General features: G+C 37.5%; 3 protein-coding genes across 4 annotated transcripts; 1 reads left to right on the top strand and 2 right to left on the bottom strand.

Annotated features, from left to right (window-relative positions):
- Window positions 1–3,485: 3,485 nt before the first annotated feature.
- On the bottom strand, window positions 3,486–10,783 carry LOC136249451 (trans-L-3-hydroxyproline dehydratase-like). The gene is made up of 5 exons (XM_066041459.1): window positions 10,676–10,783; window positions 8,096–8,403; window positions 7,379–7,597; window positions 4,418–4,689; window positions 3,486–3,821 (listed from the first exon to the last, which is right to left on the bottom strand). Exons 2-5 carry the CDS (start codon window positions 8,391–8,393, stop codon window positions 3,561–3,563), a joined length of 1,050 nt encoding a protein of 349 aa, XP_065897531.1. The 5' UTR covers window positions 8,394–8,403; window positions 10,676–10,783; the 3' UTR covers window positions 3,486–3,560.
- On the top strand, window positions 10,760–15,090 carry LOC136249449 (flap endonuclease GEN homolog 1-like). Its single transcript, XM_066041458.1, has 7 exons — window positions 10,760–10,896; window positions 10,966–11,322; window positions 11,894–12,073; window positions 13,210–13,506; window positions 13,600–13,882; window positions 13,970–14,545; window positions 14,725–15,090. The coding sequence occupies exons 2-7, from the start codon at window positions 10,978–10,980 to the stop codon at window positions 14,979–14,981; spliced, it is 1,938 nt and encodes a 645-aa protein (XP_065897530.1). The 5' UTR covers window positions 10,760–10,896; window positions 10,966–10,977; the 3' UTR covers window positions 14,982–15,090.
- A 649-nt stretch (window positions 15,091–15,739) lies between these two features.
- On the bottom strand, window positions 15,740–27,619 carry LOC136249446 (uncharacterized). 2 transcript variants are annotated; one of them, XM_066041454.1, is made up of 20 exons: window positions 27,406–27,619; window positions 27,332–27,353; window positions 26,145–26,306; window positions 25,950–26,084; window positions 25,750–25,875; window positions 24,252–24,360; window positions 23,336–23,621; window positions 22,985–23,136; window positions 22,142–22,400; window positions 21,565–21,630; window positions 21,431–21,510; window positions 21,153–21,383; window positions 20,779–20,819; window positions 20,156–20,321; window positions 19,249–19,320; window positions 19,047–19,190; window positions 18,096–18,207; window positions 17,448–17,539; window positions 15,991–16,086; window positions 15,740–15,883 (listed from the first exon to the last, which is right to left on the bottom strand). In XM_066041454.1, exons 1-20 carry the CDS (start codon window positions 27,537–27,539, stop codon window positions 15,822–15,824), a joined length of 2,547 nt encoding a protein of 848 aa, XP_065897526.1. In that variant the 5' UTR covers window positions 27,540–27,619; the 3' UTR covers window positions 15,740–15,821. The 2 variants fall into 2 exon arrangements, with proteins under 2 accessions (XP_065897526.1, XP_065897527.1); XM_066041455.1 differs by having other exon boundaries at window positions 22,991–23,136.
- Window positions 27,620–27,651: the final 32 nt, after the last annotated feature.

The following is a 27,651-nucleotide window of genomic DNA, read 5'->3' as shown; positions in this document are numbered from 1 at the left end:
TGGCGATAGCTGTGGAACACATGGCAAGTTTGGAGAAGTTAGAAGTGCAGTTAAGCAGTGATATTGAGCCATTACTAGATATTGATGGGTTGAAGGAAATGACGGTGCATGTACCTGAACAATACCATTCATCATGTGCTCAATGGGTAGAGGAGTGGAAGATGAATGATTGCGTTCCTTTTCACTTTAATCTTTTTACTGCAAGGTTTGAGCCAGATCTTGAAGCAAGATTTTTAAAATCCGTATTACAGAGGAGGAAATGTTCCCCGCTATCAGGTTACACATCATGTTTCAAGCTTTTTTACAAACTGAGACCACCCTTAGGTCTCTTTCACACTTTACCTGATTTTCAGGTAGAAATTGGTCAAACAATTATTGTACCATCTGTAAAAACTGAAAACTTTGGCATACTCGGCCTAGGTGAGATGATGTTAATGGACTGTACTTATGATGGAAAACTATTTTGTAAAGCAGAACATCAAGCTTTTAACATGTATGACTGTTCTATTCCAATGAAAAATGTGGTCACTAAACTCAGTTGTGTTACTGAGTTTAACTTTGCAAATTCTGGGGTGCTTAATTCTGGACACTTAGAACAAGTTGCCTTTGCATGTCCCAATCTTCAACGTCTTAACTTGGAGGGTAACTTTGACTGTTTAATAAAGTTAGAAGGTCTACGTAAGATTGCTTTGCATTGTCTTGGTTTACGTGGATTGAGCTTGAAGAAAATTTCAAGTATAGAAAGTCATGTAGGATTGTGGGAAGTATTAAGCAGCATGAAGCTGACGCATTTAGCTATGGATGTGTGTGGTTTTAATGGCCCATTACGTTATTCGTTCTTCTGTCATAGAACTAATGACAACGACCTAATTCCGTTGTTTCGAAAATGCACCAGTTTGCAAGCATTAGAGTTTTTCAATCCATCATTTTATCGTTCAGAAGCATGCAAGTCTTGTGAAGATGTTGCAGGTACTGACACTAAATGGTTGCTGTTGTCCCATTTCCCAGCACTCAAGCACTGTAGATTGAGTAGCATGCATTCAAATGTCCTACAGGATGTTATCAATGTCTGTAAGGAACTTACAGTTTTGTCATGTAACTGCTTGCCACAGGTCATTTCCTCTGTTGCTACCACCAATTTGCAGCAACTGTACCTTTATGCAGTGACTTCTGAAATTCCTAACATCTTCATGGATACAGTGTCTGCTCACGGTGGATTAATACATGTCGTCTTTTTTATCTCCTCTGTCACTGTCAATGGTATTGTCACTCTAGTTAAGAACTCTCCAGAACTGTTGACGCTAAATATTTATAATGCTGAGTTGATATGCAACCAAAGTGAACTAAACTCAATTAGTCCAGAAGACAAATTGCAAGAAAGCTTACAGAAATTTTCTAATCGAAAGCTTTTCAACGTTGGCTGTCGTTTTGTAGTGGCACCATTTAATGATCGCAGTTTATGTGACATTTTAACTGAAACTGATTTTTCCCTTTTATGGCACTACTATACTTAACTGTAAACAGATACCGATGATATTAGATGTGCAGCTAGCTACTTAGCAATATGGATTTTACTGGTATAATTTATTGTATTACATTTTAAAATCCAAAACAGTTGATCAATGCAAAATGGACAGCTTATAACAGTACATTCTATTCTACACATGATGTCTTGCACTCTACTGTCTCTACATGTGTGTTTTGTTAACATATATGAATAACTTTCATTTAGTTAGTAACTGTTATATATAGTTGACCTTGCACATTTTGTTCTACCCCATGAAAAACATGAGTCCCTACTGCATGTGTATTAGTCATTATTTTACACAAAGTTTCTAATGTTTCCAAAGGGAGTATGTACATGTAGCTGGAAAGATTTTAGTTGGTGAGGTGCACAGAAGTCTAGAGTAGGATGACTTGGTATTTCTCTGACTGACTGCTGTATTAGGTCATCAATCTTGTGCACTATTCTTCAAGATCAGCATTTAATTGTTAATACTGACTTAGTTGCATTGATAGTTGCCATGCCACTATCACTACTACTATGTACATCATTGTAATCTGGTTAAGAGTTCAGTTGGATCAAGAGCAAGTACTGAAAAATTAATAGTTGTTCACTGTACATATAAGCAGCTAGCATTTTATGAACACCAGTCCGTTATACCAGTATTCTTTCATGGTAAATAGGCATACAGTGGAAACATGTTGGCAAGTATGACAAAATTATGATTGTCCAAGTAGGGCTTTGGAAAGTAGAATAACATTACTTCAAACACCCATGGAATTGAAAGAGTATGTTTTATTAGCATCAATCAAAAAAAACTGGGATGCACATGCACAGTTTATATGTGGGGAAACCATTCAATCAATAATATTCTGTAAGTTCTGTAACCCTTCTTCCTGACCCAGGGGAATGACTATAAGTGTTCTGTAGTGATTTCTGTGGTTAAACCATTACATTTATAATGTTTATATAGCATACATTTCACAGAGACAAACCCATAGGGGGTCTTGAGATCCCCCATTAGATTGAACTTCAAATGGTAACTGCATTGCTGATAGCAATAAGGAGTTGGAAGAATGAAAATATTCTAATAGAGATTATTGTACACATGATGATCATGTGGTAACCTCTTATACAATACAATGATCTATTCTGTGTATAACTGATTGTATAGTATCCAAGGGTTATATACTATAGTAGCTGTGGTTAATATGCTTTCTTGAAAGTGACTTGGGGAAAATGTTGCAAAAATAAATACTCACTTTTTGATTACGTGATCATCTGGCAGCCTTCACATTATAGAGGAAGAGTTAGTCAACACAGTGGTCAGTTTTCAGCAGTCATGGCTTCAGTTTGTACATGATTTAAGTACTATGAGCCTTCTCATTGCAGTACTTTTCCTATACCATTTCAAGATGGGTATACCCATACTTTATTATACATAGCTCTATATACTCTAATAGAACAGTCATTTAAACAGTTTCAATTTTGAGTGTCAGATAACCGAGGGGCTCTACTGTACCAATAAATGTGTGCACTATAGGTAGTAGGCATGTGAACATCAGGAGCTTGCTAAATGGAGCCATACTAACTTTTGTAGTTGATATACCCAAGTGGGTATGCATGCACAATTAACTGCACTGCAGTGTAATGTTATGCAAGTATCCCTTACTTCAAGACATCCAACACTGTGCAGGCATGTACATGTAACTACGATTTCATGGATATTATTTTTATGTCACCCTATATGCAACATCAGGAGCTTATGAACTGCCAAAGGCTGTCAACGTGCAGTAGCAGTGCAGATTTCTATGCCTACTCAATGTTTTACTGGTAGTGGTCAAATTCGAATAGTTGCCACATTGATTTTATGAACAACGGTTATAGATGCTGCAGCGTTTAACCAAGTAAATATGGTATATCATTACAACTTGACATGCATAATAAATGACCCATGACAGTTAGTATTAATAAGTAGGTCTCAATTAGAAACATCCCAATAAAAAAGGAACATTTGAAATATAACCATAGCATAAATACCATACACACTTTAAAATCATTTTAATTGAAGAAAAGGCAAAGTGTCGTCATCTTCACAATAATAGGTACATTCCCCAGTGTAAAATGCTCTACCTGACACTTCAGTAATCACTGCAGGTAATTCTTTTACAGTAACTGTTTTCACAATTCTGCCAGTCAGTTGAGATTGTGTCTTGCCATTAACAAATGTCTTTAATTCATCCACTCTGATCAATCCCTTGTGATGAAGTAATGCTAGAAATCCACATGAGCCTGAGCCACAGCCACTACGTTCTGCCTACAATTGAATGCACAATCATTTTACAAGAGCAATATGAGTTCATAAAACAGTATATAGCTGTATCAGAGTGTATGATAAGAATATTTAATTGCCAGGACAAATTTCCTTGCAGTTGATTGGACAAACATGTACAGTGTTCACACCGATACACTCTATAGACAAAAACGCACAGCACTTTACATGTTGTGCTTCCAAGTGCTGTATAGCTGTTTTTATGAGATTTCAGTACAGCAAAGGACTGGCAATGGTATATTGTGATCTCTCTCTTGATACTCATTGTTAGTAGAATTAAACAGTCGTGCACAGCTCAGACAGTAGACTTCCCTTTATACTTTGAAAGTAGATAAAGTCCTGACCAAGTCAGAAAATTGATGATTTGTCTGTTGTCTGACCATTATCATAACCCCTCCTGTATACATATTACAAAATGTATGGGCATACTAAAATGAAAGCAAGAGTTGCAACTGAATCAACAATGTCACAGAGTTACTATAAAGTATTATTTTTGTAATACTACAAAGGCACTCCTACAGATTCAGTTCAGAATACTCATGCTATACAAGTATTGTAGGAATCACAGCAATGAAACTTACATGCCTGTCACCATACACTAGCATAAACTTCACTGGGGTATTCTCCATTAAACTGTTCTCATACAGTATAGTTCCAGAAATATAAGATGCCTCGGTCAATTCAGGATGGTATGGTTTAACCAAGGATGACACTGCTTTTGTTGTAGTCATCGAAACTGCAATGATGTCTTTAACTGATGCAGTCCCAAAATTTAGTCCAAACTGAGATATATCAGCATAAGCATAAAATGTTCCTCCAAAGACAATGTCACATTGAACTTCATTGTACTTTTCTACAAACACGATAATATACAATACATGCATTGAATTTGTATATACTTTTACTTTTAGAACTTCTGATAATATTATATGCACAAAATACACCTACATATCCTGTGGAGTACATTTCTGTTACAGGACAGCATGAAAGGTCCAGCTAAAGCGTCCTCACATAATGAAAATCAAGGTGGGATTATAGGAGCATGTTAAAAGCATAACATTCCACTTCCGTCATATCAAGAAAGCCATATATGTGGTTGAAGAAGTTGTGTAGAGGCCAAACCAGTGAATAGAAACACAAAGTTTCATATGTATGATTCTTTCTCCAGTGAAACTTCTCACCAGCTAGGTCGTATATCAAGCTTGAACAAAATTGTATTTGTTCAATTAGAAAGTTTTCTTAAATTTGTTTTCCTTCTAGCATTTTTTGCTTTTTCGCATGCAATACAAAGATTGCTATAAAATTCAAATTATTTTGAAATTCCATACATATTAGTCTTAGGTACCAACTTTGGTCTAAATCAAATAAGCAAGGAGTTACACAAGGAGTGCCTTTTGTATGGTAGCTCAAAAAAGAAACTGCTATGAAATCATAATGTGAAAACCAACACTTGAAGCAAAAGAGTGATTAACATGCTCTAATAGAACAGTCACAACTTTTAATATAACTACCAGTATAAATCACAGGATTACGCTGGTGCACTCTTATATAATGTCTATGATAATAGATTCCTCTGTATGCATATATAATACAACATGAAGTTATTCAAATGGTACATAATGCCAAACCAGGGGGTATGGGTTATGAAGCTAAACCATTTTGGACCTACTTGTGTGTAGATATACAGCTGCATGTTAAATATATAGGTGTTAAATGTGACCCAGTCTGACAAAACCGGGCTTATTGCCTATTTAAAAGTATCGAGAAATGCCGGTTTTAAGTATTTGGTGTGTTGTAGCTTGCCAATGGTTAAAGCTATGTGTACCAAATTTTCACACGTTTTACACCAATTCCTTACCTTCCAGAGCATCCACTGTGCAAGTAGCCAACAACTAAGTTTCCCGCCATTTTAGATAGTTTTTAAACCGAGGTTGACTGTATCAGGCGAGCTGCAAATTGGGTGGGAGGTGAGGGCCCTGGAAGGCGGGCAAGATGGTGTTCAAAAATTGAAAAGGAAGGCCAAGGGATGAATTAGGCCACGTTTTGAGCCATTGAGGTCTCAAAACTGGCTAAAATGAAAGGAAATTCACAGCAGAGGTAGTTATTCAACACCACAGAGCTGTACAGCCACATACAGTCATTCCCAGGCTGGCCAGAGCTCCATTAAGGCCCCACACCAGATGTACGGATCGCCACTGGGCTCGGGAAAAGCAGCCAGCAAAACCAGACCACTCAAGTCTAGCTGATTTTAAATGTGGAATTAGATAGTTTATTCATGTAGCTGTGTGTCCTAGGTGAAAAATCGAATCTGCTGACATGGGCGATAAGACCGTGTTCTCAGACTGGGTCACAAATAGTCTAGTCACCAGTATCTATACCAAAACAGCCCATCGCATGAAAAACAGTGTAACATTCAGGGTTTAAAATGCAAGTATCAATCCAGCACTGAAGGAAAATCTGGTCAATACACTTGTGCCTATTATGCCAGCTTATTTACTATTGAGAAATACAGGTTACCAATATTGTGAGAATAATTCTGAAATTAGCTATAAGACACACAAGGATAAGTGTGAATCATTTTAGGTTGATAGCTGCCTGACCTGACATATTAGTAAGATGATTTACCGGTTACTTGACAAGACAAATCAGTTTTTATAACCTTGCAACCATTTTTATGTGTGAAAACCAAGCCAAAATAGTTTTAATAAGGTAGACCAGCTTCTTTAACAGCTTTAAAGCAAAAATTCAGGCCTATAAAAAGTATCACAATAGTAAGTACCACAACTTTTATCACAATACATATTTGTGACTCACTGACAAGCTAGTTTGCATAATTCTGAAGTTTTTTGGATAGGTGCTTGCTGCAATAGCAATTTTATGCATGTTTTAATCGCTTCAGTAAACAGTAAAATGATAACCAAATAGTTTACCATTGGATTCATCTCTTCATGGAGAGTAAGAATATTTGTTTCATTTCTGTGCTATAATGCAAACATGAGTTAAGAATGTGTGTTTGTTTACATTGCAGTAATATGTAACTGTATCGTTGCCATTTCCAGCATGAACAGCCTTCTTGCTTAAAAGCATGCATGGATATGGGCCAAAAATTCTACTGTGATGAATCTCCCAGTTCATGGTGAAAACAATATAACAAGAAATGATGATTTTACAGTGTAAAATGACGTGCAGGCTGCTCACACATATAGTATACGCCAAAACTGGCACATAACATGTTATCAAGTATATGTATGCTATCAACACTAGTAGCTACTGTAGTCAACTCCATAGCCTGTTGCACTCATGACTTATTAATAAGTGCTTCTAATTATAGTCACTGTACAAATCGGTCTTGAGTTTAAGCATACAACATGCTCTATATGTAACTATATGCTTTAACAACATGACTAAAAACAATGAACACTGACTCCCAGAGTGACCCATCTAGTGGCATCTACACTACTTCCTTAAATATCTTAATGAACTGCTGATCACCTTATATAGGTTCCACTACATGTGACATATGCACACACACACACACATACCTACATTAACCTTGACAGCTGTAGCAAACACAAAACAAGGAACACTTTGAAGTCTTGTAGCTCCAGTCTTCCCATCATCATACTGAACTTTAGTAGCCACCAATCCACAAGGACACTGTATTTTAACAACCGTTTCTGGTGACACTCCTTTCACGAGGCCATAGTCTATGGCAAATCTTCCCAAAGCAATTGTGGCATATCCACACATGTAACTACAAGCTATAAAGAAACGTAAATAGTGAACATTACCCAGAAGTACAAATGCACTACAATCAGTAAACATCAAAGTATAGCAGTGTATCTATAAGTACAATGGGTTCAAAACAAATTTAAATAATGAATGGCTGTGTTTTCACTATAGTAACGGTTACGTGTGTAAAATATGCAACTTGATACATTGTGTATCTCTGTTTAGAGGAAAACAGCTCGTGCATTAATAGGAATGTAGCTTTCAAGGACAGTGCATGGTTGTGTGATGGCCTGGTGGTAAAGAAATGGTTGTTAGGACCAATAAAATACATGACAGAACATGCAGTGCTACAAAATGACAACCATTTCATTGGACTCAAGAAATTAGTTTTAGAACCTTTTATGTAAGCTCTAATGGTTTACCCATTAAGCTATGAATGCTGAAATTTGTCAGAAGATGCATGGCCACTCCTTTCTAGCCCTGTGCTAATGCCATTATGGTCATTTTTACGAAAACACTATACTAACTTTCTCCATAAGAAAACAACACTGCCATATCAGCTTCAGGCAAGTCTGGCTCAACCAGAAAAGCAGCATACATTGCATCATGTCCACGAGGTTCAAGCAGTAAGATTCTCCTTTGGTAATCTAAGTGATCTAAGAGGTACTGCCTCTTGTCCAACAGGGTTTTTCCAACAATCTTTGGAAAACCAGATATTACAATACGTAGTGGTCCTCCACCAGTGTGCATCCCTACTGTCTTGACCACCATGCCAGTTTGCTTTGAAATGTCATTACAATGGTATGGGTGTTGTTCTGAATTCATGCTTTGTTACCTATAAAATCAATGATATGAATTATATATTATGCAAACTCAAATTCTGTGCACTATAAGATTAAATGTCAGTGGTTGTAGTGTGAAAGGTTTACAGCTGATGATAAGAAATACTACAGCTACAATTCATTAATAACTAAGACACAACCCTTAGAACTTGAGCATAAAAATGAAATATTTCCATTTTAGCAGAATACCATTGTCACCTGTATTCGTAAAACATTTTTTTTTGCTTCCATTAAAAACCATTGCCTGTTTATCCATCCTTCAATAAATGTGTTACATAGATATTTATATTTGACTGCTCTATTAGCAGTGTTGGGGATAACGTGTTAAGTAATAATTATTACTTTTGTGGTAACTAAGAAATATACCAAAATATGCTATAAAAACCGGTAATATAATATATAACTCAAGTTACTTTACTTACAAATGTAACACTTACGTAAGTAATGAAGTCACTGAAACGAGTCTAAATATTACTACAAGTACTAATCTCGTTAGTAATCCACTGAGTAATGCCTAGCCACAACAAAGTAACGAAGCCCACCTCAAATGAAGCTTATTTACCACCTTCTTACTTATAACCAAAATTTACACATTGTCCAACAGCACAATCATGTCACGTGATAAGGTGGTAGTTATACACGATAGTTTAAGGCTGTGGACACAAAGTAATATAATATGTATTAGCCACTTTATTTAATATGTAACTGTGTTCAGTTGCAAGTAATATGTAATAGGTAACGAGTTACTTTTAAAAAGTAATTGCCTATTAGAGTATACATTGTTCTTCCTCTGGATCCTTCCTTGAGAAATGAATGTAAGTGTCATGCTCGTTGTGTGCTGTACACCATGTCATTATTCACACAATGGTGTGTTTGATTTCTGCTGTAAAAGAAATCTAAATTTCAAAAGGGCTGGGTTTCCTGAAACCTCCTTACACAATATACTTTTTATGTTGCTATGAAAATGCATACTTTGAATTCAGTCAATAAAATACATCATATATGCCACTGATACTCACACTAGGAGTCACCATTTCAAATTCTACAAGCCGCAATGTTTACATTCAACTGAGTTTTGATGTAAAGTTTATGACTACATGTACTTTCAGTAGCGTTCATAGTGGAAATGTAGTTATTAATGTACAGTCTGCTAAAAAATTGAACCTGCCTCAAAATAAAAGTTTACCTGCTGGCAGTGTACGGCTTAATACAGCATGTTTGTAAAATGTGAATATGGAGTATGGACAGATATGACAGATAGATAGGAACATCACACTCTCTGGAAACCATGCAGGTGCACACCATAGATTAGCTACACAGCACATGAATTGCATGCTTTATGCTTCATGTCCTTTTATGTTCCCATCTACAGTTTGAAGCCAGTTTCTTATTGATCTGCCCTACTCCTTGATTCTGATACCCTAGCTTGGGTGAACTGCTCCTTCACTGGTGTTATCCAATGAGTTGTTGAGCACTTGACAGTCAGTGATGGGGGTGGTTTTATTATTTTTTGATGGGGGTGGTGGAAAGGGCGATTCAACCAGGAAGAATAAACTGAATAGCTTGAAGTCGTGTCTATAAATTCATATTTGTAGTCAACCATAATCTGTGACAATTGAAGTTGGCTGTCTAGGCCATTTCATGCCAGCGACTATTACAAAGCTTAGCAATGTATGCCATCTACCGAAGAGTATAATATGTTACATACTTCAGCAGGCAGCCGTGTTGCCATCTCCTGTTCATACAAGATATTTAACTCTCAGGCTTCAGCATCATGATCTGTCGAACTGTTGATATGCCATGTATAATTGTTTAGTTTTATAAGTAGCTACGATTTATTTTATTTTTGTCTTGCCAGGGCTCCAGTTATTATTACTTTTTAAGTAACTTGGTAACTCTGAGACTAAACTCCTGACCCCTTGTATTTATACTGTACATGTAATTGTCAAATTATTATGATATTTATCTCTCTTAGCAGAGATTAAACACCCGGCCTTCTCACACTCACATCAAGACGTTTAGCAAGTGGTGCAGTACGGCTGCAGGATGCATACACAAGTTGTTTGGAGGTCAGGGGATGTAGTTAATGGTGCTGTTTCATCTCAATTTGCATGCATCATTGCATGACCTATTCAATTCCCTCTTTTTTTAAGTGATGGTCGCGTACTCAAAAAAAGGAAAGAAAAACTTGTCGACTATTGTCCATAAGGCATAACCCATAATAGATGGTAAATATAAAAATAATACAGCTTATCTGTAGCTTACTAGACAATCCACAGATCCACTGTACCGTATGGCTGCGACCATCTACGACCGTAGCACTTCCTTATTTCATGGCGAATCACGTGATCCTTTCATTTTCAAAATACCGTGCCAAAGTGTTCGAAGTCCTTGAGCCTACACTATACATATATCGTCCTGGAGGTCCTCACGGAGGCTTGAGGGAATTTACTGCACTGAACAAGCACCGGAGAAATCAGTCCTAGGTAAAATGTGAAGTTTCAAATCTGTACCTCTAATAGATTTTGTGCAAGATTACGTCTTTCTCTTTGTAGTGTGGTGCTCAAATGGGTGTACATTATCTGTGGTCAATCTTGGCACCAATTGGTAGACAGGTACAACTGTCACATCTGGTGGGAAAGACTCTAGCTGTTGACCTAAGTGGATGGGTGTGCCAAGCACTCAATTGTCACAGGATGAGTTTTTCAATGCATAAACCTCACCTGAGAAACCTTCTCATTCGTATTCAGCATATTTACCATTTGGGAATTAATTTGGTGTTTGTTGTGGATGGTGAGGCAACTAAGATGAAGTGGCACACGATGGATGTGAGAGCAAAGGCTGATGGTTTCACTGATGTGTTTGGGAGAAGCAATGGTCGACGTTCTAGATTACAATATTATGTAACTGAGGTTAGTCGTCTTGAGAATATTTTTACATAGTACAATGATGTGACCATTAGCTGTATTAGATAGAGGTGGTATTACAATGGTCCACTATAAACTGTAAGATGAAATTTGTGCAGTTACATATGTGCAGCTCAATTCCCGTTTTATAGTCCTTAGTGTTTTTATTATCCATCTTATCAATTTCTTCTTGACTTGATTTCGCTATTGATTTTTTCATATCGCTGCAAGCATGTGTTATCTATCTAGACTGTGATATTTTACTGTTGGTTGCTATTTATCATTTCAGTAAGCATTGTTTTATGGGACAATGTATACACTGTTTGCATGTTCTATTGATTTATTGACCTAGCTTATCTACTCTCATAAGTGTGAAGCTTTAACTATTAAAGTATTTGGTAATGGCATGTACTGTACGTTATTTGTGTTGTTACATTATCATGTAAACCAAATTTAGCCGGAAGCACGGCACATGAATTAAAAAGCATGTGTACCACAAAATGTAACTATGTTTGTGTGATGTACTGTGCGTGAGCAATGCCAGACTGTGACTTTATCTACATCTACATGTGTATAGTGTTGTCAGATGTTGGACTTGCTGGGCATACCTTACCTAAAGAGCCGTGGGGAGGCTGAAGCATTTTGTGCTCTACTGAACAGTGTAGGAATGGTACACGGAGTACTGACTGATGATACTGATGCTTTACTCTATGGTGCTCTGACTGTTTATAAGAGTGTAGCAACCAGTGGTAGCAAAGTGAGGATTTGTTTATTATTAGTATTGGATTGTCAAGTGTATGCCGAACACCGTTCAGTTAGAATGTTTGTTACCCTGTACACATTCAACTGAAGCATTTATCTTTAGATAAAATATTATTGCAGATGTGACACTTTGACTAACGCACATTAAGTAAACATTTGTTTAAAGCCACAACTACAAGGAAAGAAATAGAAAACAGCCAAGCTATAAAATGGTGCGGCCTTCCAAAAATAGGCTAGTATTAATATCAAAGGAAATGGTATTATAATGCTTAATTTGTAACCTAAATTGCAGTACATAGAACTGCAAATTTTCTTAGCAAGGCGTGAAGTGAAGGATAAATCGCTGATGCAATAATGCCAGGGTAGAGCAGGGCCAAGGTGATATTTCAGTGCTTTTGATAATTTTGTAGGACCTGAAAGATGTTTATCTGCTAGTATACAATAATGACAGAAATTTGGAGAAACTCACGAGTTTGTTTGTGATATACAGAAGGAGTCTATGTAAATAGTATTCTTCACCCATTTTGCACAGCCTGTTATAGCATTAGGCCATTCCAACTGATCATTATGTTTCTTGTTTTAGATGTGGAAGGTGCATGAAGTGACTGCTCAATTAGAGTATATTTATGGTTTACTGAATGTCCTATTAGAGTATATTGATTCACTATGCTGTATAATGTCAAATTTCTTCACTGATATTGATAGATTGTGACCTTAAACAGTTCAATTTGTTACAACCCATACGTATTTTTGAAGTGTGTTCTTTTTCATAAGTCAATAGGCCAATTGGAGAGAGAGGGAGAAGAGAAGATAGAGAGAACAAAAAGTTATATTTGAAGATACATGTCCATTGTACTTCAAAGATTGTATAGTGCTGTATAGGAGTTTTCTCTATTCTTTCCTGATACATGTTTGCTGTATCACAGTTATAGCATAATTGTCACCAATCTACACAAGTGATAGTGATAGCCATGCAAAGAAAAGTAATTTGGTTACACCATATGGACTTACTGCTGCCTTTTTGAGACAGTAAACTTTTTCAGCATGGCTATTTTGGGTTACATGTAGTAAAAAAAAATGCTCACATGCATGTATGTTTGGTGATATATGGTCCTTATTTATCTTGTACAGGTTTCTTCCAATTCAGTGATGTGTTATGAGATGTCAGATATTGAGAAAGAGTTTGGCCTATCAAGAGACAGTCTTGTAGGTCTGGCCTTGTTGTTGGGATGTGACTATCTTCCTGAGGGTGTACATGGCATTGGACGAGAGACTGTAGCCAAGTTAATACAGGAGAAAAGGGGAGTGAACTTATTAGAGCGGTTTGCACAGTGGAAATCATCAAAATTTGATTCTGCTGAGCTGGAACCTATTGAATCCTTTGTCTACAAAAAAGCATTGCCAGTTCTTAATTTTCCAAATGCCGATGTACGTATCGTATGTTATACCTGTACATATGAATACAAGAGTACACCCTATGAGTGTGCGTGTGTGTGATGGTCTAATAGTGTCACCCCATAGGTTATTGAGGAGTTTAAAGTTGTAAAGGATATCGTTCCATCAGAACCCAATGTAATGCACTGGAAACAACCGGACTTCTATGCTCTACAACATTTCATTTGCAGTCAACTGAGTTGGGAGAAAGAGTATGTCAACAAGAAGATCTTAGTACTGATGACCCAGTGGGTTATCAGACAACACCTACACTCAAAACACATCACTGATATTCAGCCATTAAGAATTTTGAAACACCGAGTCAGTGGTGGTGTACATCTGTCAGAAGTAGAATGGACTAGTTTATCAGGTAACTTTTGTTATCTCTGAAATTGTACGTTGGATTGGGTGTATGTATCACTATGCCATGTACACATAGTACTATTTGGTATTGTAGGTGTGGTTGATGGGAATTTTTGCACTATTGAAATGCAGTCTCAGTTCAAAGAAGCCTTTCCCACGTTGTATGCTGAATTCATGTACGAGCAAGAAGAGAAGGCTGCTAGAAAAAAAACCAGCAAAAAGAAGAAAGGCACTACTGAAATACAGAAAGAAGTCTTATGTGCTGAACACAAACAAGAAAAGGCTATCAAAAAGACTAGTAAAAGGAAGAAAGACACTACTGGAATACAGTTTGACATCAAAGAAGCTTCTCCCACTGCTGACAATGAACAAGAAACAACTATTAAAAAGACCAGCAAGAAGAAGGGTATAGTACTGTCTGAAGCTTCTCCCATTATGTGTGCTGAACACGGACAAGAGATGGTTACTAAAAAGACCAGCAAAAAGAAGAAAGACACTACTGAGGTTAAAGAAGCTTCTCCCACCTCGTATACTGGTAATGGACAAGAGAATGTTATAAAAAAGACCAGCAAAAAGAAGAAAGACACTGCTGGAATACAGTCTGAGATCTCTCCCACCTTGTGTGCTGAAAGTCAGCAGGAGAAAAAGACCAGTAAAATGAAGAAAGCTGGTATGTATTGATCAAACGGTAGACTGACATATTAAAGATTTAGCAGTGATCAAATGTACCAGACCCAATGAACTTATCTGTGTTTGCAGTACATGTGGCTCTTTTTATTTTGTTTGCCTGCACAACCCACTGTGTGCGTGTGTTAATTCTATAGATGTATTTTGTATTATATTTGTTAGGTACCTTGGGTGGGAAAAGGTCACCTCTAAAGGACAAGAATCAGAAAACTCTTGATGTGTCCACCGAACGTGTCCAGAGTTTGTCACAGCAGCGGTGTAGTTTCAGTTCATATTCTGGTTCAGATTCAGAGGATGAATTTCTACCACTCTTTGAACGGATACACTTACACCAGACAGAAAGTACTCCACATGATTGTATACAATATACATCTGTCAAGACTAGTAGCTTAGAGGATCCCATTGTAATAGAAGATTAGTTCATTATGTCGAGTATCAATAACATCATCATTAATTCATTGATAATTGAAATTTGTATATTTATATAATAATTGGTATATCACTAGAATAATTCACTAGTGTGTGTTTCATTGTGTTAATTCTGGACATGCGTTCAAAAACATTTAATAACTCGTGGATGAAATTGCACACAATTTGGCTCATTTGTAGCACTGCTTGACCCGCTAAAAATGTTTCAAAATATTTGTTCACATAGCTGACACAATATTTATACACAGTAAATTTCATAGGAGGAAGCCATAAAAATACACTAACCATTCGAACTTTATTAATATCTGTTGTTGACACTCACCACTAATCATCTGGTTGGCTCTTGCCAATTTTTATTTTAACTGTTTTTCAGAATCTTGTACATGCTATACATTTTGCCACCAATCTAAAGATGTTTTCCGTAAAACTGGAAGGAATATTGTAGAATGCAAACTATCATTGTTTGGTCTCATTCCAGTACTCTCAGTGTTGCTGTCCATCCTCGGTTTTAAGTGACTAAAGCTTGTACATTACTACGATGGATGTGCAACTCCAAAATAATTTTACACAATGGCCACGTTGTAATGATCTAATAAACCAGATGGTCCATCCACTGCACTTGTTCTCATGGAACAATGTGCACTGTGGTAAAACCTACGAATGGCATAATACAAAATTCAACCAATGTCAAGATGACTCTAAACCATTTTCCACTTATCCGTATCCATTTCAAAATCTTTATTCCATCAACAATTATAATAAATCATTTTTCAAAATTACAGTAAATAATGTCAAATCATTCATTGCACACGGTCAGTATTAATCAATAGTTACGATTGATGAGTCTTCTGAGTGATATTACTCACTCTCAAAGTTTGAAGCATGGAACAACCTATGCATTTAAAAGCACACAACAATTTGTACAGTATGACAGACTAGCTAGCATGCTATGAGGGATACAGCTGTAGAGTGTAACTTATATATATAGGTTCTCAATACCTCTGTTTCTTAGCTCTTCAATAGTGCACACATCTGTACAAAGAGTCCATTCCAAGTTTAGCATTTGTAGAAATGAGAGAGAAATACCAAATGCACCTGTATGATACAAAACACGTATTGCACGAATCAACCACTTGTGTAATAGAGCATGAGTAAATGTCAAACATCCAAAAGCATAAAACAACTTGAACTAACAAAATGTTCTGAGTATTGCTAGAATACACACTTGACTACATTCTACTCTACTAATCTCAACTACAGCCTTCGTATTGATTAGATTTAAAAATTGAGACAGCACACAAACATTTATCAACAAAAATATTTAAACAACATTTGTGCACCAAGAAATTTGGCAGAAGGATAATTAAACAAACTTTCAACATTAATGTTGACGAACATCATAGACCTAAACACTCACTCTTAAACAGTACAGTTTAAGTAGGGATGCCTCCAAAAATGATGTGTGCCACCTAAAATGCAGCCTTTAAAATCATCCTAGAAACATCTTACATGACGAAAATCACCTTTACAGAATAATAATAGTCAAATACACCATTAAAATCAAGAAAACACATACAGGCGGCCAGATATAGAAAATTTTTTAAAGTCACTGACACTCGAATTTTTGTCTGACTGCCAGCCTGCCTGCAAGGCTGGAAACCAAATGAAGCAGTGCACGGCCACCATTTTATACCACAATAACAAAGGTGTGCCTGTTGGGGTTCTGACGGGTGTGTGTCCTCTGTGCTTTGTCTTTCCTTTTATCTTCAATCAGGCTGGTCTTCTTCCTTCTTGTTGCAATGAAACCATATTTAGGCATTAATTTTCCCTATCAACACTTTCCTTGAGCAGCACATTTAGATGCCACAAACTTATTTAGGCGCTTAAGCTTGGTAGATACCAGTAACTTCACGATAGGCTCAATACCACACCTTGGGTTGATTAATAATGATTGAGCATTGCCTGAGATCAGATCTCTTAACAATCTATTTACTTGCCACATCCCCTGGTAGACTGACTTCAGATACTCTAATACAACAGTCATCCTAATAGAATAGTTGTACGTGTATAGCTAGCTGTATGAAAAAAACAAAAACAAACAAACTAGTATATTGGATCCAAGCGATAAAAGTAGTGACACAAGAGATGAGTGCTGGTATCGCAGCATAGCTTTGAGGGAAAATCCCTCTTTGGCATTGAACAAAATGATTGTTATAACATGCCAATGTAGGGATTTTCCCACTGAGCTGTGCTGTAATACCATCATTCATCTCTTGTTTCACTACTTTTTATTGCTTGGATCCCTTAAATTAATAATTTTTAATACACTAGTTAATGTTTGATGAATTAAAAGTCGATTTATTAATCAATTTTTTCTTCCATCAAAATTTCCTGTTGTACAGTACTACTTGAAAAGCACAACTACAAGTGGTTCAACACACTTGATGACTACTAACCTTCATCATCAACACTTGTTCTACTCAAGTTCAATTTACTCAAGTTATATAGCCTCTGTAGTGTTCCATCAATAATGAATTCACTGGTTACCCTAAACGAAAATTTCAACAGAAAAAATATTTCTGCAGTTTTGAAAGACAACATGACAGTGAAATTTTTTTTTCTTTTGACAAGAAAGGAATTTTGTAACAGAAGTAAAATGATCTCTTGATAAAACACATGTATGAAAAAGAGGAAGCTGCTATGACTGCACCTGCTAGATTACTCAGGATACTAGAAGCTGGACCTGAGGCTCAAACAACAATGTGAATGTTAGCAACACTTTGCTAGCCACACCCAAGCTCAAATGCTCACTGCACAGAAGTGCAATGGAATTAGCCATAACCATAGTGTCATGCCCCAACTAAACATTTTAGTGGGTGGTGCCTAACAGTTGGTGGACCACTAGAATTACAGTAGTGAATCAAAGTCTGTTGAAACTGCCAACAACAAGCTTTCTTTGATGGCAAATTTTTCCCCTGATTTATGACATGCATACACTGACATGTTGTATCCAATAGCTAGCATATACTAAACATGCTGTAGTAGCAGTTAGAATATACATACAGATGGAATATACAGAATATACATACACATAACCAACATACTTCGTGTCAGATAAACTGAGATACACCAAGTTGTGCAGGTTTGCAATATATTTAATGCCATCATCAGTGACTACAGTGTTGTCAAGGCTTAACTCCTGCAAGTTAGTCAGCCCTACAAGTGTACACACACAACACTCACAGCAGACACAAAATGTAACTGGATCTGCGAAAACTGTTCTTATTGCCCAAGACAGGAAGTTTGATTTTTTTTCACACAAACACAAAGCTTAATGAATGTACTATCACATTTCACTCAACCAGAGTAAAGTGGTCTGCTTTTGCTGGCTGCTTTTTAAAAGCACAGTGACGAGCTGTATGAGTGGTCTGGGGTCTTGATGGAGCCCTGGCCAACCAGGAGATGGCTGTATGTGGCTGTACAGCTCCGTGGTATTGGACAATGACCTGTGCTGTAAATTTCCTTTCATTTTAGCCAGTTCTGAGCCATGAATGGCCCATACCTAGGCCTAATTCATCCCAACACGTTCCTTTTCAATTTTTGAACACCATCTTGCCTGCCTTCCAGGGCCCCCGCCTCCCACCCTTTTTGCAGCTCGCCTGATACAGTCAACCTCGGTTTAAAAACTATCTAAAATGGCAGGAAACTTAGCTGTTGACTACTTCTTCAGTGGATGATCAGGAAGGTAAGAAATTGTTGTAAAACATGCGAAAAATTGGTATGCGTAGCTACCACCATTGGCCAGCTACAACACTCTGAATATTTAAAACCGACGTTTCTTGATACTTTTAAATGGGTGATAAGACCAGTTTTCCCAGAGACAGTCACAAATGATGCCTACAGTACCATCACCGCTGATGGAGGTTTGGGAGGAGGGGGCACAGAAAGCTACAATAATATCAGTTGGTACAGATTACATGATTAAAATGGGGCATATACGTACATGCATATACTGTGTAGTGTTGTACATGTTATTACCTACGTTATATCATTACCTGCTAAAGATGGCATCCCATCATCGGTAAGCTTCGTTCTACTGAGTAGCAGAACACTCATACTATGCATTGCAGCAACGTGTGCAATACCAACGTCTGTGATGTGGCAGTAGTCACTAAGATCCAGTGATTGTAATGGAAATCCTAAACAGTAGCAAGTAATATATCAAAATATCTGCACAAGTATATTAAGGACACTTACCTGCCACTATGCTCATTGATGTGTCCATAAAACAATTTCTATCTGACAATTTCAGTACAGATAAGTTTAATCCTATCAGAGAGAACATTTGAAGTGTGCACTACTTTTGTGAGACTAAATATTTTTAAAAGTAAAATTATGCCTTGAAATAAGCTCAAGAAGTTGATATGCTACTTCTTAAAACTCGTTAACCAGGACACTTGAAAATGAGGACACCTGCATAATCTGGACACTTGGTAATGGTCCCAAAGTAACCCTTAGCATGTAGCTGGAAAAATCAGGACACTTTTACCCCAAGATGTCCTTACAATACAGTGTTGGTAGTACACTGTATGTCTTCAAGTATTTGATGTAGGAATATAACATTACACACCAAGAATACAGAATTTTGTCCAAAAGAGATTTTGGCTCACACTTGGATGTTATACTGTAGGTTATGAGATAAGTATGTCAACTCCAAATTTCACATGATAGTTTATGAGAATGATTAAACAGTAAACGGTGTCCAAAACAGATACCAGTAAAACGCTGAAGAATTTGTTACCTTAGTTCAAAAAATTGATGCAGCGACTATTAAAACTCTACCGATGGTGTTCAAGCTCTTATTTTCAAAATCATTTGTGACAGTACCCAAATGTGGCTACAATTTAGGGTGCAACATTTAACCAAGTAAATATGCTATCTTTCAGCTCTTCATGGGTGTATAAACAGCCCCAATACATAAAACATGCTTTTTTGTAACCTACTAATTGTGCTCATGTGGGTGTGTGGGCAGACACGCACACAAACACACATGGTCAAATCTAAGGAAACCAGGCATATGCCCACAGCTGGAATGAAGCTGCCGGAAGCAGACATGCATCTGATTTGAAAAGTGTAGTACTAACATTACTAACTAAATATTCACCTTGCATTGCTGTCAATGCTTCATGTGATAACTTTAGCCCAGCAAGACTCAGGCACTGGAGAGATGAGCACTTCTGCACCTCTTGAATGTTATTGATCTTCAGACAGTTTGAAATGTTTAAAGTTGTCAGCCCAGCCATACTTCCCACACACCTGAGAGTCTCTAACTGCAAATAAATACACAGTACCAATCTCAAGTTTAACAGTGAATTGACAAGCATATACCAGTATGTACGTATGTATGCACAAAAAATACCTTTCTCATTCATGTTGTAATGGAGATAAACAGTACACACACATACACTGTATGGACAGCAGTACAATAGTGTAATCATATTTGTGACCGGATCTGTGAAAAGGGCCTTTTCAAATTTCCAAGTTTGACGAGTCATAACTCATCATGTGTTTAACCTATTGGCTTAAAATTACATCTAGGAATAGTGCTGCTATGTTAGGAGTGTAAAGTGACCAAATTTCAGGCTGGTACTGTAGTCACAAGTCAAGTTATGGATTGCCAAGTACACGCAATTGGAAAGGCTATAAGATCCCTTTTTGCAGATCCGGTCATGAGTGATGTCATAATGTACACACAACATGCAAGTAGCACACACATTAGAACAATACCTTAGTATGCTCACAATTTAGGTTCTGCAAGTTTGGAGCACCTAAAATCAAAAAGGACATGTACAACATACTGTAGTAGTGTACTGGGATTTTCAAGTCCATTGTTCTGTTACAATTTCACACATGCTAAAAAAAGTGGTGGCTGGAGGACCATTCACGGTTGATAATGGAGTCACAACATGATAAGTATTAGTTTCAACACAATTACAATTCACACAGTTACTCAAACCTTGCTTGTATTTACCAACAGTACTAAGTGCATGTGTCAAGGTACACAGGACAACAGACTGGAAATCCTGGTAATATAGTGTATATACAGTGTGGCTAGGCGACTGATTGATGAGATATGACACTTTTTAGAGCCAACGTATTACCTTTAGCTACAGCTTCCAATGATCGGTCAGTTATGGGTGTGTGAGAAACATCCAGTTCGGTCAGGTGGTCAAATGGATCACCAAACAACATTGCAATGTCCTCATCAGTCAGTTTGTCTAGTCCACTAACTTGTAGCACCACCAACTGGCGACAGTGCCTGACGTAACCACATATCCTTCCTGTTAACTGCTTACAGAAAGACAGGTTCAAGATCTCAAGTTGTTTTAAACCTGTGTAAAAACAATAGGTAACTAAGGGTAGATGTTGTGATACTCACATGGTATAAGAGCTGACACTCCTCTGTCTGTTATGACAGGTGAAGATCTGCAGCTCAAGCATGTCAGTGAAGGATGAACTCTAAGAAAATCATTCAAGAAGATGTACCCACAGTAAAATAATTCTGGTGTCTACCTTAAAGCTGTTAACAATTCATTGGTCATGTAAATGTATCCATCCAGCTTCACTTTGTATAATGTACTAAAATATAAAATATATAAACACAATACTATAATTGTTGAATGCAAGCAGTAAGGTTACGTGACCACTGAACACAAGTGAAAATATCTGTACATTCCTCTACACACACACACACACACACACACACACACAAACAAATGCATCACTAGAGCATACATATATCTGGCTCTAAATTTGTACTTCTGTGTCCAATATACACAAAGCTTTGAATGCTCGAGAAGCTCTCATGGCTTGATATAAACTGTTTTTCTATGCAATTAATCTAAAATGTTTTTTAAAGCTACAATACATCCTCAGTTATCATGGTTTTAGGCAATGACAGTTCATTTGAATACAGCCTGGCTTTGTTCAAATACTCTAATAGAACACACACCAGCCTCCACTCAAAAATACCCTAATAGAACAGTCATCTCATTTCAGAATACATATAAACAAGGGTTGGGTAATGGAAGGTCCACTGCTTTATATCACCCATAATTTATACAGTTAAGCACTGAATTGACTGGCTAACCATCTGCTGAATGATGTAAGTGTCTTTGTATTGAGCATTTTGTTCTCAGCCAGTGCAGTGATGAGTGACTCGGCCACAAATGATGAAAGTCCTGAACAACTCGGTAGGCCATAGTCACGACTGCGCCGGACAAGAAACTTCACACAAATCTCCTCAAGACGAGACGCTTGCAATTGTAAACCAGATGTAGTAGGAGAGCTATGAGAGGATACTGCTGGAATAGTGCTTGCAGTAGCCCTCCTCAAAGCTGCCAACCGTACTGTAACAAAGAAAATTGTATACAGGGAATTACTGAACAGAATTATTGTTATAATAATAGTACAGATATAATAAACACTTCACAGGCATACAGTACATTCACATCTAGGTCTACCAAACATTACATACGCTCATTACAATACAAAAAATACACAGCAATTTGAATGGATATACAGCAGAACTTCAGTTACAAGTTGCACTGAACATCAGTTATGGTCAATTTATCCAATGCTAAATGAATGCTCTATTGTGGAACAGCATACATAGTACTTACATCATAATATACATTGAACTCTTGGAAGTAGAGTACCTCAAACTGTATTCTTTATAATAATAATAAAAAAACATATCACAACCCCGCCACAATCCTACACACAATCCTAGGAATACAAACTTTCCATTATCCAAATGCTTGGTGGTCCCCCATAGATTCACGTAACTGAAGAATTTGTAGTATTGAACTCTTAGTTCAATGTACCATATGTGTACATGGCATGTATCATGAGCACAGCACAAACAGCTGTTACAATAATTTTGACGTTTTTGACATTTTTATACGATGACTATATGTCAGCATATATACACCTGTACCTGCATCAGCCACATTTTCACGAGGCACAACATCCATAGAAGCCACTTCAGTTGAGGAATGACCAGTATCATGACCTCCCAAACGATAGCCTCCAAACTCATCACCATCACCATCACCTTCCATTTCATCATCATCCTCATCCTCACTGCATGTAAAAGAATTTATGTGTGTGTGTGTGTGGGTGTGTGGGTGTGTGTTGTGTGTGTGTTGTGAGTGTGTTGTGCGTGTGTTGTGGGTGTGTTGTGCGTGTGTTGTGTGTGTGTGTGTTGTGTGTGTGTGTGTGGTTTAGTATACCAAAAAGCTACTATATAACAAAGAGACAGGTTAATGTCAGAAAATCTTACTCAATTGGTTGCCTGAATCTTCTGTGTCTCAATCGGTGTGGTAAAGGAGGTATTGGCACTGGCTGCAGCTCTGCTACTGGTATTTCATGATCTTCCTCCTCCCTTTGCTCCTCTCCCTGCTCACTGGTGTCCATCACTTCATCAGTAGTGTGGTGTACTGGTGAGTGCTCCATATTGCTTCCCTCTACTTCATCATGCAGTGTATTAGGTTGCTCTATAGCATCACTAGTCACATCACTAGAGGTGCCAACAACAACACCATCTGTTACAGGTGGGGAATGGTCATCTATTGAATGATACAAAGTGACATATGCATGTACACTGGCATGAATAACATCTATGGTTGTAGGCTATCTACACACTATACATACTATGCAGTATGGTCCTCATTCTGCTGTACACAGGTACACATCAATGTGTGTAGGTATGAAAGCTTGCAATCAGTTATCCAAACACCTGGTGTTCAGATAACTGTAGCAACTGTGAAGAAATGATACAACTAAAATGAAGATCATTTGCTGGCAAACAGTCACTGTGTAGGTTGAGTTACATACCTCAGGTCCTTGGTATACAACTAGACTGGAGGATAAAGCCTCTGAGCACTTTTTCAGAGAAGGTTTGGGATTTTAATGTCAGGACTCTGACTCCCTGTGTGTTACAGCCCTTAGGTCGCTAGCTAACAGCTATCCACAAACGGGTTACATTCTAATAGAACAACCACCTACACTAAACAGACAATTGAAGAAGTGCAGTATGCAATACGACAATTATTTTGGCATTTGGGTTCAATGGAATTTTTGATAACTGAAGTCTATAGATAACTGACAGAGGTTCTACTGTATAAAAACTGATGTAATGTCACATGCACACATACATACGTACATACAAATTCAAACATGAACAAACATAAGTGTACCTTTCTGTTTCCTTTCTTGCACTGCTATCAATGATGAAGAGGGACATAAACCCAAGGATTTCAAAGTAAGGGCATACTCAGATTGTACAAATTGTTTTCTTGGAAATGGCTGCAAAATTTTATGCACTTAACATACAATACATTAATGGGTAAATACAACAGTAAACCGATTGATGTATTGTGCAACAAAATATAATTAAATTACCTACTATGAATGTTACACTATATGTATCCGCAGGCAAAAATGAAACATCCTTATACACAGTATATTAACACCACCAGCTCATACGTGCCGCATGCCTTTGGCACTTATGAGCTCCTGTTAACAGTGTGCGGGCGCGCGCGCGCGCGCGTGTGTGTGTGTGTGTGTGTGTGTGTGTGTGTGTGTGTGTGTGTGTGTGTGTGTGTGTGTGTGTGTGTGTGTGTGTGTGTGAGTGTGTGTGTGAGTGAGTGAGTGTGTGTTAGGAGGTCATGTATGTTGTATTACATGCATTTTACTTCAACAACCGTATTTACTCAATTTATACCCCAGGGGACTATTATTTTTTCGCTCAAAAATAAGGATAAAACCCTTCGAATAGTGCCACACTGTGGTATTATTCGAGGGTCCACTACTATTATTTTAAACCTGCCACTACAATAGCTATTCTACATTATAGTTTTATAAAACAATCACAATATGTAGCTACTTACTTCTTCCCTATCTTTCACTCAAGTCTTTGCAGCACAACCATGTCAATTTACTAACTAATATCTGGAATTTTGATTATGTGACAGCCGTTTAAGTTTTACCAGGACAATGCTTTCCTTAAATCAAGATGGAAATTAATACTAAAGGTATGAGAGCACTAGTACGATATTAAATCACAGTAAAACAATAAGAAGTGCTATATCCCTACTGTGTATTTTTATTATGGCATCTTGAGCACTGTAGGGATATAACACTTCTTATTGTTTTACTGTGATATAATATCATGCAACACTCCAGCTTGTTTCAGTACTTTTTTATTGATGTGATATTGTCCCTACTGTAGTTGAGAATTCCAAATTTTTGTGTACTTGTTGGTAATTACAAAAGTATAGTGCGGTACTATTCGAGGGTGTGGTACAATTAAAATAATTTTCAGAAACAAGGATAAAGACTTTCGAATAGTACCACACTGCGGTACTATTCAAGGGTGCGGCACAAATCAAGTAATATGGTATATGTGTCTGGATCTGGGAAAAGGGGTCCTATAGCATCTTATAGCCTTTCCAATTGCATGTACCTGGCAACCCATAACTTGACTTGTATATATACGTACCAGCTTGAACATACTGCTGTAATTTCAAGGTGATAAGACAAAGCCATGAAGAAACCTGGTAATTTGGAAAGACCCTTTATACACACCTGGTCACATATGTACATATGTATTTTTGGTGCCAACACATGTTTCTACATACCACACAAAGAATAGTTGATAGTCAACAAGATTCCAAACATAGCTGTGTTACGTACCTGAACCAGACTGAGCTGGCTACCAGCAAGTTTGGGGCGCTGATCAACAAGAAAAGCAAGAACATCACCAAGAGTAGAGTCTGGCTGGAAGTTCTGTCTGATGGTATCACCAGCTGGCAAACGTACCTGCAGAGTATATTATATTCACTATAAGCAGTGATTCCCTCTCCTTTCCCCCTAGCAACACAAATATCCGTTACCTGAATAGCACATGAATTAGTAGGCCAGTGACTAGTGGAAGGTATTTTTGTGTCATTTTTATCAGATGTAGGTTTGATTTTTGTTTCCCGTGCTGCCCTGTCATCTGCTATTTGTCTCTTTATCAACTCACGAGCCTAGAAACCAAGAAGCATGATGGCATGACTCTACATGTATATATGATATCATTATTGTACCTTAACCTCAGCCATTTTCATTTCTCTGTTTTTCTTCAGGGCAGCTTGTCTTTCCTTTGCCTCATATGTCTTCTTATCCTTTACTTGTTGCTCACTCATATGATACCTGCTAACCACCTCCATTGCCTGGTCAGGTTTGACTACACTAGAACCACTGTTCTCCTGCCAATAACATGCTATTATAAGTTTCCAGGGAGGGAGTACTTTATACATGATTCAAGGGACATGATGTTCAAATATTTCATGATGGCTTGGCTTTTTATGAGGGATCAGGACACCATATGTGGCAGGGATACAAGTGAGTTGCACAATAAAAATCCTATATGCCTACAGTACTAACCTGCAGATTTCACATGGATTGACAGCTACGTAAAAAATGATTGGTAATAATTGTTTTAAGAATTATGGAAGATAATTATTATAGGGTGAACACACAATCAAGTACCATTCTGTTCATTAAAGCTGAAGAGATACACGGCGTATTTGACGATCGTCATGTTCGGGACAGTAACTGTTTTCGGCTATATGTGTATATGTGTTTAGTTCACAGAGCACACAGCGTGGTGTTATTGGGCAAAACATTACAGTAGTGGGAGTGATTAAATTTCAGCTAGTCATCAATAGTTGAGTTTTCAGGAATAGCAACATCAAATGTGACAAACAAATCGAAAGTGTTTGAATCTTCGGAACTAACATTTATGTATGCATTGAGCTGAGCCCTCAAAAGCATTGAATAACTCATGGATGGAATTACACAAGTTGTTGAAATTTGGCTCATTTGTAGCACTGTTTGACCAGCTCAAAATCTTTTCATTCAAATATCTGGAACAATATTTATGACCAATCAAATTTTCGACGGGAAGCTATGAAGTGCACCATCTGTTAAGTCTCCTTCCCGAACTTGTAATGGGGCTAAACCACACCCACTTTTACTGTCACCATGAATCATATGGTTGGCTAAAATGTTATTTCTCTTGAGAAAAAAATAGCCAGGGCTCAGTCTAGACCGACTTTGTGGGTGGGACTTTTTTATTTTGTGTGTGGGTAAGGAACCCACCCACACACAAAGAAAGAAGTCAGTTTGAGATACTACAGTTCAATTACGTGTACATCTACCGGTGCTTGAACGTTCTATTAGAGTGTTTCCTTTTCATGTGCACTCAAGTTGTAACACAAAATATTCTTACTTTGTTTCTGTCTGCCAGCAACCTATGGAATAAACGTACATGAATAACAGAAGAGAAGCTACGGTATCGTTCACCATTCTATAGCAGCCTCAAGAGTGACTTCAAAGCCACCACTCGAAATAGCGAGTGTGTTCAAGCACGTTTCAACTTTTTGTTCCTCAAATCCCATATCCCTCAGTGTTTTCGGCACAGTTTCGTTGGAAGCCATTCTACAGGAGTGATTCTAGCTACAGTGTACTCCCAAATAAAGTTCAACGCGTTCTAATTAGAGATCACTAAGGCCATGACTGATTGTGAAGCAGCGTTGTAAAGGGTGCGTG

Source organism: Dysidea avara, chromosome 3 (genome assembly GCF_963678975.1).
Source record: "Dysidea avara chromosome 3, odDysAvar1.4, whole genome shotgun sequence".
NCBI lineage: Eukaryota > Metazoa > Porifera > Demospongiae > Dictyoceratida > Dysideidae > Dysidea > Dysidea avara.
This window is presented reverse-complemented; position numbering and strand designations above follow the sequence as displayed.

Coding starts and splice junctions, on each gene's coding strand:
- LOC136249446 (XM_066041454.1), bottom strand. CDS start 27,539: ATGGCTTCCAACGAAACTGTGCCGAAAACACTGAGGGATATGGGATTT. Junction 27,354..27,405: donor CTTGAGGCTGCTATAGAATG/GTGAACGATACC, acceptor TTTATTCCATAG/GTTGCTGGCAGACAGAAACA. Junction 26,085..26,144: donor TGAAAATGGCTGAGGTTAAG/GTACAATAATGA, acceptor CTTGGTTTCTAG/GCTCGTGAGTTGATAAAGAG.
- LOC136249451 (XM_066041459.1), bottom strand. CDS start 8,393: ATGAATTCAGAACAACACCCATACCATTGTAATGACATTTCAAAGCAA. Junction 7,598..8,095: donor GTTGTTTTCTTATGGAGAAA/GTTAGTATAGTG, acceptor GTTTCTTTATAG/CTTGTAGTTACATGTGTGGA. Junction 3,822..4,417: donor TAGTGTATGGTGACAGGCAT/GTAAGTTTCATT, acceptor ATTCAATTGTAG/GCAGAACGTAGTGGCTGTGG.
- LOC136249449 (XM_066041458.1), top strand. CDS start 10,978: ATGGGTGTACATTATCTGTGGTCAATCTTGGCACCAATTGGTAGACAG. Junction 13,883..13,969: donor AGAATGGACTAGTTTATCAG/GTAACTTTTGTT, acceptor TTGGTATTGTAG/GTGTGGTTGATGGGAATTTT. Junction 14,546..14,724: donor CAGTAAAATGAAGAAAGCTG/GTATGTATTGAT, acceptor TATATTTGTTAG/GTACCTTGGGTGGGAAAAGG.